Here is a 16,777-nt window from a genome sequence, read left to right as displayed (position 1 = left end):
CGCCGGCAACAGCGGTCTGATGGATGGGGTCTGCTAGGATGGGCAGTATTGTGATTAATGTGGATACTCACACCTAGCGCCAGATTTTACGCGTCTCTCATAGATCTGAGAAACACGTTCATGTCCACACACACGGTATGCTTTGACGACACCCTGTCTGTCTGTCTGTTTATCTGTCTATCCGTCTGTCTGTCAGTCCGCCTGTCTGTCTTTCTCTGTGTCTGTCTATCGTTTGTTCATTTGGTAGTTTATTAATTTGTGGTTTGATAGTTTGTTCGTTCGTTTAGTAGTTTGTTAATTTGTGATTCGATCGTTTGTTTAGTAGTTTGTTTGTTTTTTGATTGTTTGTTCGTTTTGTAGTTTGTTCAGTTGTGATTTGATAGTTTGTTTGTTTGTTTGTTCGTTCGTTTAGTAGTTTGTTTTTCGATTGTTTGTTCGTTCATTTAGTAGTTTGTTCATGTGTGGTTCAATAGTTTGTTTGTTCATTCGTTTAGTAGTTTGTTCATTTGTGGTTTGATTGATCATTTGTTTAGTAGTTTGTTCATTTGTGGTTTGATAGTTTGCTTGTTCATTTGTGGTTCGATAGTTTGTTCATTCGTTTAGTAGTTTGTTAGTTTGTGGTTCGATAGTGTGTTTGTTCATTCGTTTAGTAGTTTGTTCGTTTGTGGTGCGATAGTTTGTTCATTTGATTTTTTTTTTTATTTGTTGTTCACTAGTTAGTTTGTTCATTTGTTCGTTTGATGTTTGTTTGTTTGATCTATAAATCCTCAAAAAAAGAGGCTTTTAAAACATTTTTCAAAATATTTAAACAAAACTTTGTCAATCCTTTGACTTCACAAGCTTTTCTATTCTAGTTATAAATTTGTTATGAATTTCTTTTAATTTCAGTTCATTTGAATTGTAATTCCTTATGTTCAAATTGCTATTCTGCTGTTTATTTACATTTAAATTACATCTAGTAAAATGTAAAAGATTCTTTAATTCTGAATAATGCACAAAAAAAAACATTTTAGAAGTCTTTGTTTTATTATCAGCTGAGTTGGAACGATTCATTTTACAAGTCTGAGCACAGTCCAAGTGACTGAGTCTAGGAAATTTTCAACAAATATTGCAATTTGCCAACTGTGATTACCGTGAACTCTTGCCATGCTGAAGGTTATTGACAAGAACAGCTTAAACATGAGTAACTGTGTCTGTTGTTGCTTTGAATAAGATTTGATAGTATTTTGATTGTTGATTGTTGAGTCAAGCCCTGGCGTCATGTTTTGTTCGTGGATCGGTGCGGCCCCGTAGGGTTTGGCTCTGGCGAGCACGGGAGGGGCTCGATATGTTCCAGCCTGTCAGAGAATTGAATGCACTCAAGTAGCTGTGAAACACATTAGCTTCTCAGCATAAACAAGACGTCTGCCTCATTAAGTTACAGCGTAATACAATACTCTTCCATATCAATTAGGCGTCCCTGCCACTTTGGCTGGTGGAAAGCGGCTTCTCGCTCGTTCGCTCTCCATCATTAGGCCACGTTCTGTTTACACGGACTCCATCAGTTTCATTTATTAGAAAAGCCTCGGGACACACCTAATATGCGAACACTGTTTAACTCAGTAGCATATATTACGCTAATGTGCCGAACTCCAACGTGAGTGGTGAGAGACTTGACCGATCAACACTCGGATGTGTGTATGCAGTGTGTGTGAACCCTGCTGAACAGGGCCATGGGAGTGCGCTCTCTCGCCCGAGCTTTCAGAGAGCGGGGCAGTTTGTCAGCAAACACACCCTGCAGGGTCTGCTCTGCGTCAAGCGTATCATTCTCCTTTAATCATTGCCAGGACCGCGGCGCTCTTTATTATTAACGCGGTCCCGTGGCCCCCGATTCGAAGCGAAGGAGCGGGAAAGGAGAAACACACAGCAGTGTTGTCCCAAGTGAGGTCACGCTCGTTTCTGCCCTCATTTATTTCCCGGACGTCGAGCGAGAACCGCAGAGGCTGCAGCAGCCACGCTGTTCGCTAATGCTGATGTTTGATGTTGAGTTATGGGCTTCTGAGAGCAACTAATGAGAAGAGTGGATTGAACTTGGAAATGGAGGTGGATGGGACGAGTTCAGCAGCCCCACTCTTGCCTGGAATCGCTCTTAGGGAGGGTAAAGGGAGAAGTGGACCCTATATAAACCAGTGGGTTTAATACTGATGATGCCCTCACCAATCACAACATCACCCCTATTGCTTTAATCATCAATGCAATGGGTTTCTTCTGACATTAGCAAGATACACATAGCACCTGTGCACTCAATATCAGATGGGGGTTTTTGCAATCTGACATGGACGCAAACATTCATTTAGTATATAAAACCTTACACAAACTTCATTTGATTTCTAGTGCTGTATTTCAGGCCTCCTTTTGATTATTAGCAGTGTGAAACTTAATTGCATATAATGCACATAGCTGTAATCTAATAATGAAATCACATTTGCATTGATATCTTCAAGAAATGTGGTCAAAAACTATTTCAAACCATCTAAAAATGTGTTTTTTCTATTCACTATCCTATCACCTAAAATGCATGTTAATGCCAGATGTAGTGGATGAGTTTTTGGCTTCCTGTTTGTGCCTCTTCTCCATCCCATCTCTCAGCGGAATGAATAAGTGTTTTGAAACCATATATAATTAAAGAAGGAAAATACAAAGGGCAGAGCATGTGAATACATGAAAACATAGGCTTCTCTTAATCTATTAAAGGTGTTTGGGAGCCCAGGCAGGACTTTCTAATCCAGATAAACTCAATGGGTGCATTATGATCCAGCGCTATGATCGTTTCACAACCCTTTTGTGGAGACACCAGGTCATCATAACTCTTAGCGGCATTATCACGGATTTAACCCTGATTTTTGATCCTCCTCCTGCAGGAAGAGCCGTTTCACACCCATGGAGTGAATAAAGGTGTTTTTATGAATAGGAGACACAATGTCTCTGGATACACTTTCACACTGACAATTTAAGGAGCCGCAGCCAGCGCCACACACGAAGCGTTGCTCTCTTGGCTATTAAAGGTTTAAGGCTAATTGCCAGACGGCGCTTTGTTTTTCTAAGTTTGCCGACCTGGCTTTTGAGCGGGGCGGAGAGTGCCGTGAGCCGGAATCCATTGTGTGAAAGAGAGTGTAAAAGCCCAGTGAGGGTATTGATGGGATTACTCACACTCTCACAGCTAAAGAGCGAGAGTGAAAAGAGAGAGCGAGGGAGTAAATGATTTAAAAGGCAGTATAATGTAATGAGGATGGGGGCCTTGGAGGTGGGGGAAAAGACTTCCTTGTGGCCATCTATCTGACTGCTAATCCTCAGAGCTTACATCTACATTAACACTCACACATCGCCGCTAACAACTTCTGGCAGCTTTTGGGTCCGTATCGCTCTAGCTGTGGTGCGCTCGTCTGCAGCGCTGTCAGTCTGGGTTTTAGGAGCCGTTGATGCTGTGTGCGTCTGTATACCGGCGGCACTTTAAAGTGGTCTCTGATTAAGAGCCAGTGAAAGCAGGGTACACCGAGGAGCTGGAGGGCACGGAAATAAAGCCGGCCTGAGTGCCCAGTGTCGCTCTTATCTGGAGAGTTGGACGGCTTGATCTCTTCAAAGAGGACACTCACTCGAGCAAGGCCATAATCAACTGATAATAAAGTTTACTTGACTAACTACAGGCCTCAAATGAATTCTGGCCATGCTGCTTTCCCACTAGTGTTGCTTTCTCTGTATGACATTATATTCTGCAGTTCTTCCCTGTTGTACCGAATATCTATACTTTTCAAATTATCATATCGAAGTTAGAAATTCAAATATTGTGACAAAATTAATTTTGTAGGGTGCCACAAATTTGTTAAAATTTCAAAGGGTGCCGCGACTTAAAGAAAGGTTGGGAAACACTGATTTAGAAGACGAAAACCAAACAAAGTTAAGTCTGACACAGAGAAAGGGACCGATGGCCGGCCAGCCGGGGTTCGTCTTTATTTAAATTTATGTGTGTGTACTTCTAACATGTTTGGTTGGTAAAATAAATGTTGTAAATTCAAATCAGAGCGTCTTCCGTGTCTGGAATGGATGTATTCTTGAGTCTATAAGGTAACAATAATATAATAAGATAACCTTGTTTGAAATGGGTTTGGCTAAAAGAAAATTTTGGTTTCGTCTATACTACTAGGTACTTATACTATATTGACTGGGTTAAATAGAATTGCATTTCTAAAAAGAGACTAAAATACAATTTTCATTGACTAAAACTAGACTAAATGTCATCAGTTTTCGTCGACTAAAACTAGACGAAAATAGTCATGGATAATTCTGACTAAAATAAGACTAAAATGCTCAGACTTTTAGTTGACTAAAACTTGACTAGACTAAAATTAGTATGAACGTGACTAAAACTAAAAAAAACTAAAATGACAGCTTCACACAAAGACTAGACTAAAGCTAAAATTAAAACAGGCTGCCAAAAACAACACTATTTCCCACTAAAGTTGCCACCAAAATTTTAGTAATCAATTTTATTAGCAGTTAGTCTGCTGATAGTATTTTATTTTGTTTTTTATTTATTTTATTTTAATTTTTGTTTTTTTTTACTATTTTAACTTATCTTATTTTATTCAGCTTTTACTTTTAAGTAACTCTGGTGATTTGCCACTAGATTTAGTAGGCTAGTTTTTTTGTTTTCTTTTGTTGTAGTCAGCTTATATGTAATTTTGTGATTTGCCACCAAATTGTTTTTATTTTATTTTATTTTATTCAGCTTTTAATTTTAGGTAACTTTGGTCATTTGCCATCAGATTTAAATTTTTGTTTTGTTTTCTTTTTGTTTTGATTTAGTCAGCTTTTATGTAACTTGTGATTTGCCACCAACATTTTATTACATTTTATTTTATTTTATTTTATTTTATTTTATTTTATTTTATTTTATTTTATTTTATTCAGTCAGCTTGTAATTAGTGCATACTGTGTTGATCATGTGGGCACTTCCTGCTCCTGATCCACCTCTCTCTCCCTATCATTTCCTGTCCTCCGTCTACCCTCTTCTAAATAAAAGTGGCAGAAGGCCAGAAAAAGGTGGAGGTCTTCTCAGCAGGGGCAGCTCAAGCAGATGCCTTCTTGGACAAATGACAGCCTGTGATTTACACACTCTCCATTTTCCACGAGAAGCCTGTTTGTTTTTAGATACAAGTGAGCAACATTACACAAGTCTAACACACTTTCCTGGGGATAATTGCTTGTTAGCTCAATTTCACTTATGGCCCCTTAATAAAACCTAATTGAATTAGCCCCACCTTTGCTGTTCTTTTAGGTGTTTACGCTTCTCTGGTACCCCTTGTAGCCCAGAAACGGGATAATGTGTGTCCCCCGCATGCCTCAGTAAACCTGCCGTAACCCGAGGCTGTCAAGGTGAATGTTCTTTGAACTAAATAAAGAAAATCTCAAAAATGAGATAAGTAGCCCTGCGTTTGCCAACATCTTGGAGATGACTAACCCACATGGGTTTTATGATGATAAAAAAAAAAAAAATTTCTGCCTGTTAAATGTTAACATCACATCCTCATACCTCAGTGGTTCAGACAGGATTTCCAAGTGAAGAATCAAAAGCGAGAGGAACACGCGAGGATCCACGTGGATCCGCTCAGGCCTTTTGTCTGACCCAGAACCTGCGGCAGGCGTTTTATTATTGAATTGGTGAGGCTGAGCTCTGACGGGTGTGAATAATGCGGAATGTGGCGGCTGTCAGCCAGTCTGATGAAGAGATCTTCCCTATTGGTGGGGATGAACTTCTGACCCCGCATCCTCTGTGCCGTTCTCCTTCAGCTGTTGGGCTGCTTTAAAATAATGCTCACAGACGTACAGCCTCCGAAACCTGTTTAAAACTTTCAGGAGTTTGATGACTCTGACCGTGAAAGAAAGCACTTTGCTCTGGTCAGGTGTTTGTCTTTCTTCTGAACAGGTTGCTGACCAGTAAGCTGAGCAATCAAAGTTTAGGTTCAGTTATATTTATGTATTTATTTATTTATTTATTTATTTATTTATTATTCTTTTTATCCAGCACAAATAAAATTGATTTAAAGTAACAGGAGAGACATTTCCTATTTCAAATAAATTATTTTCTTTTTTACTTTTTTAGAGTCCTACAAAAAAAATCATCATGATTTTAACAAAACATTAAGCAGTACAATGGTTTAAAACATTAATAATAAGATTCATTCTCAAGAAGTTTCATGAGCACCAAATCAGCATATTAGAATGATTTCTGAAGAATCATGTGACACTGAAGACTGGAGTAATGGCTGCTGAAAATTCAGCTTTGCCATCACAGGAATAAATGACATTTTAAAATATATCGCAAATTTAAAAAAAAGTTATTTTAATAATACTTTACAATATTACTGTTATTATTGTATTTTTAACAAATAAATGCAGCTTGGGTGAGTATAAGAAACTTAAAAAAAAAAAATTTTTAAACTTACTGACCCCAAACTTTTGAACGGGCAGTGTATATATCGGCTACATTATATAGAGATTATTATCATTATTATTACTTAAGAAATACGAAAATTCAATATGTATATAGTGTATGTATTGATTCCATTTCCTTTAGTTGGTCATTTTAATTCATATAGTTTATTTTTTTAGCAAATGTTTGTGTTCAAATTTATTTATATTTTATTGATTTGATTGAAAGTTGATTTCTGTACTCATTTTTTGGTATTATGAAATATCAAAATCCCATAAAAGACCAAAGTGCTGTTCAGTATGTGCTTTAGTATCTTTAGTATTTTAGAGCTGTTGATTGTGGGCAGCAGGTACGGTTGCCACTCCCACTCTGCCTGCAGGAAGTTGCTTTGATGGCAGGCCTGTTGACTTGGGCGATTTCATTGCTTTGAGGAGTCAATGGCAGACACAGGACAAACAGCTTTTTATGAAGTGGTATGAAGTTATCTGCTGTCTGTGAGTCTGGCCGGGCTGGTGTTTTACAGCAGATAACGGCAGGCCTCTTGCCTCCCTATCAGCGCTGCGCCACTGGCCGCCCGCGCATTAGCGCCTGTCAGAGGCCTCGAGTGTGGCTGAGGGTTTGCAGGGGAGGCCAGACAAGGCCAGATAGCCGTTGGCCTGCAGATCAAAGGGTCTCCCTACAGGTCGTTCAGATAAAGCAGCTGTATTTCATGCAGCAGGTATCTATAACAGAAAGACGCCACTGTCTGAAATGCAGCATCACGGGAGACAGACAAACTGCACTTCCTTAACACCCCCCTCCTTCTGCAATATCTCTTTTATTGGCCTAGGCGCTTAATGCTGGACGAAATGAGCCCAGTGTTTTTGTTTGAAGTCATTTTGGCCCACAGTGGTGTTTTTCAGGGGTCAGGCATTTCCTCTTTGCTATCCCAGTCAGAGGAAGGCAGGGGGGGTCGGATGGGGCTTGAACTGCTATGTGTGCCAGATGAAACACAGATAGCTGTTTATGACCTCCGAGTTACACCAGCATAGCCATAGACACTTTTCAGGTTCATTATGTATTATGACTTCAGTGAGACTTACAGAATTGAAATGTTTTCAAGTCGGTATGGTGTGATTTTGGTATGATCATCATCATAAAATTTGATGAGCAACAATAAATAAAGAACAGAAAAAATTGCAGTTTGCAGTGATAAAATGTACTCGTAATGAGCTTTAATGCGTTGTGAATCAAAATCGTGGTTTGAACTGTTGTTCTTCTCTCTGTTTTTTTTCTCTGACAGGCATGTTTGACCGCAGTGTCACCCTGCTGGAGGTGTGTGGCAGCTGGCCTGAGAGTTTCGGACTGCGTCACATGTCCTCTGTGGAAGCCACGGAAGAGGGCCTGAAGGAGAGGCTGGCAGACGCAATGTCAGAGTCGCCCAGCAGAGACATTGTGGGCTCTGGGACAGGTGAGCGCAAACCCTGTCATTAATGGTATTATGCACATCTTATAGGCAATGGATGTCAGATAACATACCATTAAATGCAACAGTTAATGTCACAGTCAGATTTAAAAGGATGGTTCTCACAAAAAACATTTTTGTTTTTCCAAATTTGTATGACTTTCTTAAAAAGTAATGTTTCAAATGTTTTGGTCCATGTAATGAAAGTCATTGGGGCCTAGAACAACATTGGACCCAAACATTTTATGTGATGTTCAAAAGTAGAATATGTGTTGATAACTCTGTATACTAAGATAAACAGGTATAAAACTGTCACTGGGGTGTTACCCTTTCAAAAAGTACTAACATACACTTTAGGTGCTGATATGTATTTTTTAAAGTACTAATATGTAGCATTTAAGGGTAAATAAGGTACAAATATCAAATATATACCTTTTAGCTTTTGTACCTTAGGGTAACTACCCCCCTATTGCCAGCTTTGTACCTTTTTTTTTCTGAGAGTGTATAGAAAAAAAACATTATTTTTTATTTTTTTGTTAAGGACCTACAAAAAGAACTTCAGTCAAGTTTGTTCTTCTCATTAGTAGCTCATTAAGCTCAAAAGCAAACTAACTCCCTCAGAAGTTAATATGGTAAACCCTATTTTGTTCGATTTGCTCTTGCTAATTCCTCCAGTGACTAGGGGAATCAGTTATGTCTCCTCAATCCTGTTTGAATTACACAGAGATAAGAATACGTCCTGGCGTATTTACGTGATTTCTCGTACACATCTTGGAAAAGACACATTTCAGAGGTTTTACAATAACAAATTAGGTCATTCGCATTGAGGCGGCCAAGCGAAGCGAAATGAGGGGGGAAATTGCCACTCTTGACAATCCAAATGTTTAACTCATTTAGGAAGCTGCTGCTCTCCGGCCCTCCCCCTCGTCTGAACAAGACTTTCTTTGATATCTGGAGAAGATGGAGGTTGGATCCTGGACGCCGCTGCTTGGAGCAGCGAGGTCACAAGGCCCTAATGCATTTAGCATCGACTGGCCCTCTCTCGTAGCGCGTCTATTAGGCACTAATTTGATTTGTACCTATTCATTTGCAGTCCCTGCAGCAGCACCGAGTTGGCCCTCTCCATAATTGGTTCTGTCTCTATTTTTGCATCATTAGATTAAGCCCGACTCCCGGACACTTGTAGTCTGCGCTTGTCCGTCCATTTATACAGCCTAATGTAACACAAAATTCATTACTGATCACATTACTCTCAACTTTTGGCCCCACGGGTTGGCGGATGAATGTAACGTTAATCATCTCCTGAAGCAGGAAACCCAGAGTACGGACAAAAATTGGATTGCGGCGAGAGGCTCTAAATAAACAGCACGGTGGCTGGGGACAGGGTGCTGGAGCCTCTGATGAGTGCTAGCCATCCGTTATGTCAGTCTGTGTCTTTTTCACCCAGACGTCCGGCTGCAGTTAGGAATCGGTGCCAGACTTTAAGAGTTCGAGCCATTCCCATTTGGGTCTTTGTTGAAGGTACCGACTAATGTGGCAGTAAGTGCTGAGAGTAACAGCCGAATATTGGTAATTACCCTATAGTCATCCAGAGTACCCTCTTCATTTGTTGTCATGGGGTCGTGTCTAGACGGTAACTGGTGTTCTGTGAAAAGTCTTGCAGGATTCATGTGCGACGTAATACAGTGTGTTTGTTGATGTTGCAGATCACATCAAAAGAAAAACTTGAGAATTTGTCAAATGACGATCTGCCATGTGACCAAAAGTTGAACCATCAAATTGGCATAAAATTTTCAATTTTGAAATTTCATGTACACTGCCATTCAAAAGTCTGTTTTTGAATGAAGTCTCTTGTGCTCACCATAGCTGCATTAGTTAGGTAAAAATACAGTAAAAACATAAATTACAAAAAATATGAAATATTACAATTTCATATTGCACTATATTTGTTTACATATATTTTAAAATGTGATGGTAAAAGCTGAATTTTCAGCAGCAATTACTCCTTTATTAAGTGTCACATGTTCCTTCAGAAATCATTCTAATATGCTGATAACATTCTTGTGTAACCCGTGATTCAAGATTTTAGAATTAAAACTTTTTTAATTAAGGATTTAATGCATCCTAGCTAATTAAAATGTATTTAAATAATAGATAGATGAGGAAGAGATAGATAGATAGATAGATAGATAGATAGATAGATGGATAGATGGATAGATAGATAATACTCTGTGAATTAGGTAAATACTCTTTTGGTCTCTAAACTTCATGGACCCCAATTTTAACCTCTTTTCTAGTGTGTAAGTGCCATAATTTTATTCTTTGACTTTTCACAGATTGAGGTTTGCCATCTAGACACGACTTTACAGCTGGTGTGGGATTTATCTGATCGGTTGTAAAGCAGTGTGGGATTGTGTCGTTGAGCTGTGGGTGAGCCAGTGCATCTGTGTATGTAATACCTGAGCAGCTTTCTTTGTAGTTGTGGGACGCCCCGTTTAATAAGGCAGGTTCAGCCGGCAGCCTCTTTGAAGGGTCGAAAGCAGATGGTTCGACACTTAGCATCTCCTCACGCACAGGCGCGTCTTCAGAAGAGGATTGTAGCGTCAGGGGACATCTCAGACTCTTCTTCTTCTGCTTTATCAGTCGCTAACTACTTCTCCATGTTTCATTCCATCTATCCCCTTCCTCCAGTCCACAGATTTAGAATTCTTGCGTAGTTTAACATCAATGAAATTGGAAAACCGAGAACTGGGCATTTCTTCTCATGCAGGTAATAGAGAGCGAACGCAAGGCTCCCAGTTTACCGTCACGCAAGGAATGTAAGAGAAAACTCTTGAAATGCAGTCATCTTAAAATTAGATTTTGGCCAGCGGCATAATGTTGCAAATTGGATTTTTGTCATTGGTGCTAACCTAACGTAAATTCCATTTAAGCAGGGGGAAGAGGACACCGCTGCCAGTGTTTACTGAGGTTACACACAGGGATTATGTCTCTGTCATTCCTCATTACTCCAGCCGCCCCAAAAAACACATTTATATCTATTTCCCCGTTAAGCCTACAGTACTGAGTGCACACTCTCAAATCTCCATCCCCCTTCAGCCTTACAGAGCTCTCAGAAAGACATGACTCTTAAAAATTTGATAATGCTAATACACTGTCTGTCTTTAAACAAAATGCTGCAGCGAATATTTTTCTCACATTAGTTTTATTTTAGTGAATTAAGTGTTTTTGAAGTGTTTTCAAATCAGATAATGTTATTGTCCTACCTATGATTCCCAGTGTTTTCTAGTAGCGATGTAGTCATAACTTGTAAAAATTAATATAGCAATGCTAAAATGTTGTTTATGTTTCTTCGTTGATATAGAGATTTGAATGCATGCTTGCATTTTTTGTGTGGTTGATTAGCACAGTACTGTGATTATGGAAAGGTTTTACAGTAATTGTGTGTCAAAGTTGAAAGGACCCTCCTTTGTTGTCTACTGAACCAAATATATGTGTTCTTTTAAAATTATTAAGGCCGATGGGTTTTTGTGCACTTGAAGGAGAGCCCACACTGTCGGAGCCGGACATGCCACAATAGCTTAATTGTGAAGAGGATGTTAGCGACAGCTCTCAAGCACCCTCTTTCTTTCTTCCTCTCCTTTCTCTTCATCCTTGAGTATTCAGTTCAACCCTCAGGGCAGAGCTTTACTGTGACAGCAACACACGTACATACACTCTCTAAAACACATACACAACACCTTTATATATACACACGTCAGTGTTGTTAGCTTTTTTAGTAATAATTTATAGTGTTGCTAACTGCTTATTCAGCTTGACCGTAGTTGAACTACTTTCATTTATGAATATCTAGTTGCTTGTTAAACTACAGTTTTGAAGTAGCTTCCCAACACTGAAACATTCACATGGCTGGCCCTTAAACAGTCATGCATGGCAGCTGGTAAAAGAAAGAACACATGTACATGAGCATAGTTTTCCAGACATAAATGGACACTTGCATGCTGTGACCACCACTGAGCTGACTGAACTGTGACCGGCTGAACTTACGATGATTAAAGCTTTTGTCACGAAACTAGGAACAATGCACTTACATCCGCCAGTAACACTCGTCTGTACATACTTCTCCATTGGCTAGACACTCCAGGGCGCCAAAAATCTGGCTTCCTCTCGATTGGCTGTTAGCACTCATGAAAGAAGCAGGATGTTTGTTTTCCAACCTCTCCAAAGCCATCAAAACATTCATCACTCGATATTTTAGCCTTTGCGCACTAGTTGTCAGTTTTAGTTTATAAAATTGTCAGGTCCTGTTTGAACTGTTTCTTTTTATGATTGAGTTAATTGTCTGACCAGGAATTGGTTATAGTTGGCTCTCACGGAATCTGTGTGCAGAACTCCACAGAAAGTTCCTCAGGTTTCCATAGAATTAGAAAGATGACATTCTGAAAAGTCCCTGAGTGCTTGTGTGTTTGTTTATTTAATATTTTGGCAAATTTGATGATGTTTTCAGCTATAAATAACCGTTTTAGTTTATAAAATTGTCAGGTCCTGTTTGAACTGTTTCTTTTTATGATTGAGTTAATTGTCTGACCAGGAATTGGTTATAGTTGGCTCTCACGGAATCTGTGTGCAGAACTCCACAGAAAGTTCCTCAGGTTTCCATAGAATTAGAAAGACGACATTCTGAAAAGTCCCTGAGTGCTTGTGTGTTTGTTTATTTAATATTTTGGCAAATTTCATGATGTTTTCAGCTATAAATAACCGTGTTATATTCTCATCTTAAACTTTTAACTATGTTTTAATTTATTCTCTAGAAATCAGCTGATTTTCCTTCCCAAATAAGTACATAAATTTGAACGTCTTGCTGCTGACTGACATGGCTGATAGTTTGAATTTAGAGTAGATTTACAGTAAATTTCTGTGGTAATGCTTACTCAGACTGAGCCTCACCATCTACTATTTATTTCATGTATGCTAACAAAAAATTGAGGTTTGATTGAGAATTAGGAATGAAAATGTATCAAACAGGCCTTAAGTTGTATGGTAATGTGCATCAGTTAATTACTGGCATAGCAGATTATCCCAGCGCACAATAGGGTAGATCCTGTTCTGGGTGTACTAAAAACCCTCTATTGTTTGCTTACCTGGTTAATGACAGTAATATTCCCTGTTTGAATTGGACTAACTCACAAGTATTCTTTCGCCAAATCGCAAGCTATTATCAGAAAGAGCGTTCCGTGTCTTAATGTCATGGCTCATTTTAATGTGGTGCGATAGTCATCACTAAAGCAACAAGACACAGCTGGAAGCACAGCAGCCCAGTCACTCGCCATGCAAAGGACTTAGCTTGTGCTAATCAATCATCCACCACCTATACGCAGCGCACGGACGATGGATTGCATAAACAAACCCAGCTCTAATCTGGGTCTGCTCAATCTCCTGCCAAACCCAAGTTCCTCAGTGGAAGTGTGCTGGACCATGAAGTTGTGCTGCAAGTCTGTAGTGTTTAGCTGCTCTATAATGCCTGGTACATGTGAGTTTGGTAAGTGTAAATACATCCATATGTCATTTCAATATTCCTTTTCTTGAAACTGCCCCTCTGTAGACTGCATCTCCTCCAGCACACAGTGACACTGTATTTGTGGGCAACAAGACAGGCGTGATCATAGAGATATTAGGTCCATTTCTGCATGCTGTGTTGATCTGACCTATGTGGAGCTGTTGCTGAGGATAGGGCCTGCAGCTCTCAATTGCCGCTTTTCCACTGTCGGGCCAGTTAGAGCCAGTGCTTTAAACGGGCCGGGCGGGGCTAATAGCCTCGGACCTGTAGCACCGAGGCCAAAATCACGCTGCGTTTCCACCGTCGGGCCAGAAGCTCCGCTGCGCCTCACTAAAACCCGCCCTTTACACGCCTCTCAGGAACAACGTCACGCATCCCCATCGTTTCACCAACAAAGAGAAGTTATCAGAAAACGAATCAAAATTAAGTCACTGGAACTAGCGCGATCACAAAACGAACATGATAAAAGCGGCCATTTGTTTGCATGCTTTGTTAAAGATTTAAATCCAAAAGCATCAATGTTTTACAATAATAAGTGATACATTGATCATAATTAATTAATTTATCAAGATTGAAAATTAGTCACACAGAAATAAAGCGGTATGAACATAGCCTCCCTATATACATCACATTTAGAAAGAATGATCATTTCTATATTTTTATAAAAGCTCCCGAACAAAAACCATTATTATATTTTTATGACATACGCGGAGCTAAACTCTCGAGACGAGACATAACAGATAAAATATGTAACTAAATACATACACGATTTTGATAGAGAATAAGAAGCTGACGTCTGATTTCTTCAAGCGGTCGTATTTACCATGTTTACTATGGTAACGTTAATGGCTAGCGTGCATAGTCTTTTGCATCGCTTATAAATATTTCTGCCTTGTATGGTGATCATAATCCACATCGGATCAAGTTATTTCAAACACTCGCTGCTGTCTGAAAGTGAGTTTTGAACTAAAATTATTTTAAAAGTCTTTAATGCTTGTGTTATCTGTTAACTTTATGAAATGATCCGCAGCGCTAACGCTCTCCAGACGTGGAGAAACTCCACCTTTGTTCATAACTACTCCTCTAGCCCCAGCTGGCCCGCTTTGGCCCAAGGTTTTCGTCAGGCCAAAAAACCCGGGCCGTTGGCCCCGAGGAAGCACCAACGAGGCACGATCAAGCCCCGGAAGTGACAGTGGAAACGCGACTGGCCCTGGCATGCACTAGCACGCCCGCTTTTGGCCTGACAGTGGAAACGCGGCTAGTGAGTTTACTGTGCCATTGACCCTGATGTTGAGCTCAACTGTAGCTGACATCATTACTTACATTGTCTGAGACCAGGAACACAAAAACAAATCTCTGTGGTTCTTCATACTGTGAGAGCATGTGTTGGATAATGACAGTAGAAAGTGAGGTGGTATTAGTGCATGGATAGATGTGTAGTGAGATGGCCAGGAGGGGAATGAAGTGTGAAAACAGGAACACAATTATTATTTCCTCCCCTCAGCACTCACCCATTCATCCCAGGATCAGTCTCAGTCCAGCCAAGGTTTGAGAGTAATGTGCAGCGACAGGGTGACACGATGAAGAAGAATTCCTGCATTCAGAGGCTCTCTCCATCAGTGACACATTGGCCTGGATATCATTTTAGCATTTATCCCCTGCTTTTTTTCCTCGTTCTTCTTCTAGCCTACAAACTAGTTATTAAAACAGTAAAGAAAAGGACGGAAGCTGGGATTGAGGGTAGAAACCGAAGCTTGCAGTAAATGGGCTTTTTGTGGGATTTTTTGAGACTGCACTTAACAGCTCGCTCAAGGGAGCGACAGTCAGAAAATAGCGGCTCGGAATGAAAGAAGGGAGCAAGAAAGTGAGACAGCTGAGGGGGTGGAAGGAGCACTTTTAAAAGATGTTCCAGGATGTCTAGACATGGTGTTGGTGAAACATGACGAAAGCGCCAGGCATTTGAGAACGCTGCAAATGGAAGCAAGAGGCAGGTGTCGGTGAGACATGCTACGTGTCAGAGCCGTGATTCCACAACCGATCCGGACTCATAGGGCATTTACTGTGTTTAGCCTCTCCAGAGTATAAAGAGGAGTTCATTATTAAATACCACACTTACCTGGCTCTTTCCTACTTCTCCAAACTCTTCCTCCCTCTCCTTTCACATCTACACATGTGCGTGCTGTATATATATCAGTAGAAGAGGTTGCATGAATTAGTGATAGAGGACATAATGGAGGGTTTCTTGAAGGCGCAGCTGAAAGGCGTTACAGCGCTAACGGTCAGCACCGATATGAGATCACTGGCCTGACTGCAGCACTTTCCAGGAAAGTGAAAAGAGGAGAGAGGATGTGAAGCGAGTGAGGAAGAGAGAGTGTGACTGTCGCTGCCTGCGCCGCTGCCTCTCTTTCACACAAACACGGTTCTCTAATGGCCTCACACTTAGAAAAGCACTCACGCACACCTCCCTTGGAGCTGTGAATAAACATTCTCTCTCTTTCTTCCTCTAGAGGCGTTCCGACACTTTCAGGTGATCGTGCGCTCAAAGAGGACAACATCATTTAGTGCTATTATTTAATTGCTTAGTGATGATCTGACTAATGCAAAGCAAAATGGCAATTATGCAAAGCAGAAAACATTGCTGTTTATTTTCTAATGTGTTTGTGGCTTGTAGATGAAAGTCCGGTTTGGTGTTGGCAAGCACGTGCGAGCTTAAGCTTCAGGGTGAGTGAGTGAGTGAGTGAGCAATGGTGCTTTTCAGTGAAAGACCAGCTGAGTGCAGGATTCCTCCTTGGGCTACAGGGCTTTAATGAACCTCACTCCATCAGCAAGACTTGTGTGTGTACATCTTAGGATGCTTGGCATGGCGTACGGCTCCGTTGGCCGTCACATTGACCGTGCCCATCAATCAAAGAGACATAAAGCAATATGGACAGCAATTAAATCAACTAATTGAATCAAAACTCAAATTAAGCCACCAGCCTGAGTGGTTTGTAATTGTAAATGGCATGAGCCTTCCATCCCACTGGCTTAAATTTGAGACCTGCGCCTTGAGCAACTATTTAACCAATTACTCTGCTAGCAGTATAGACCTTCTTAATGCTGGCAGAATCTGAGTGATTTTGTTTGACTTGGGTTTTTATTTAGAGGCTGTGGTCTAGTGCGATAAATACGAAATCAGTCATGTTTGTTATCTTAATGGATTTGGCCACGTTTAGTCCATTTAGCACATTTGGAAAGTTTGCTATCACTGTATACTATTCAGAAACACTTTAAATAAACCAATTGAATTATAAACGAAATCATTTGA

General features: G+C 40.2%; 1 protein-coding gene across 1 annotated transcript in view; it reads left to right on the top strand.

Annotated features, from left to right (window-relative positions):
- The window catches only part of bcas3 (BCAS3 microtubule associated cell migration factor), a 238,299-nt gene that overhangs the window by 212,843 nt on the left and 8,679 nt on the right, over window positions 1-16,777 (top strand). Inside the window, exon 23 of the mRNA XM_016455623.1 lies at window positions 7,752-7,919. Coding sequence (XP_016311109.1) covers window positions 7,752-7,919 — 168 coding nt within the window. The remainder of the gene's footprint in view (window positions 1-7,751; window positions 7,920-16,777) is intronic.

This window comes from Sinocyclocheilus anshuiensis, unplaced genomic scaffold (genome assembly GCF_001515605.1).
Source record: "Sinocyclocheilus anshuiensis isolate Anshui unplaced genomic scaffold, SAMN03320099.WGS_v1.1 scaffold319, whole genome shotgun sequence".
NCBI classification, from domain to species: domain Eukaryota; kingdom Metazoa; phylum Chordata; class Actinopteri; order Cypriniformes; family Cyprinidae; genus Sinocyclocheilus; species Sinocyclocheilus anshuiensis.
Note: the sequence above shows the minus strand (reverse complement) of the source record. Positions and strands in the feature narration are given on the sequence as shown.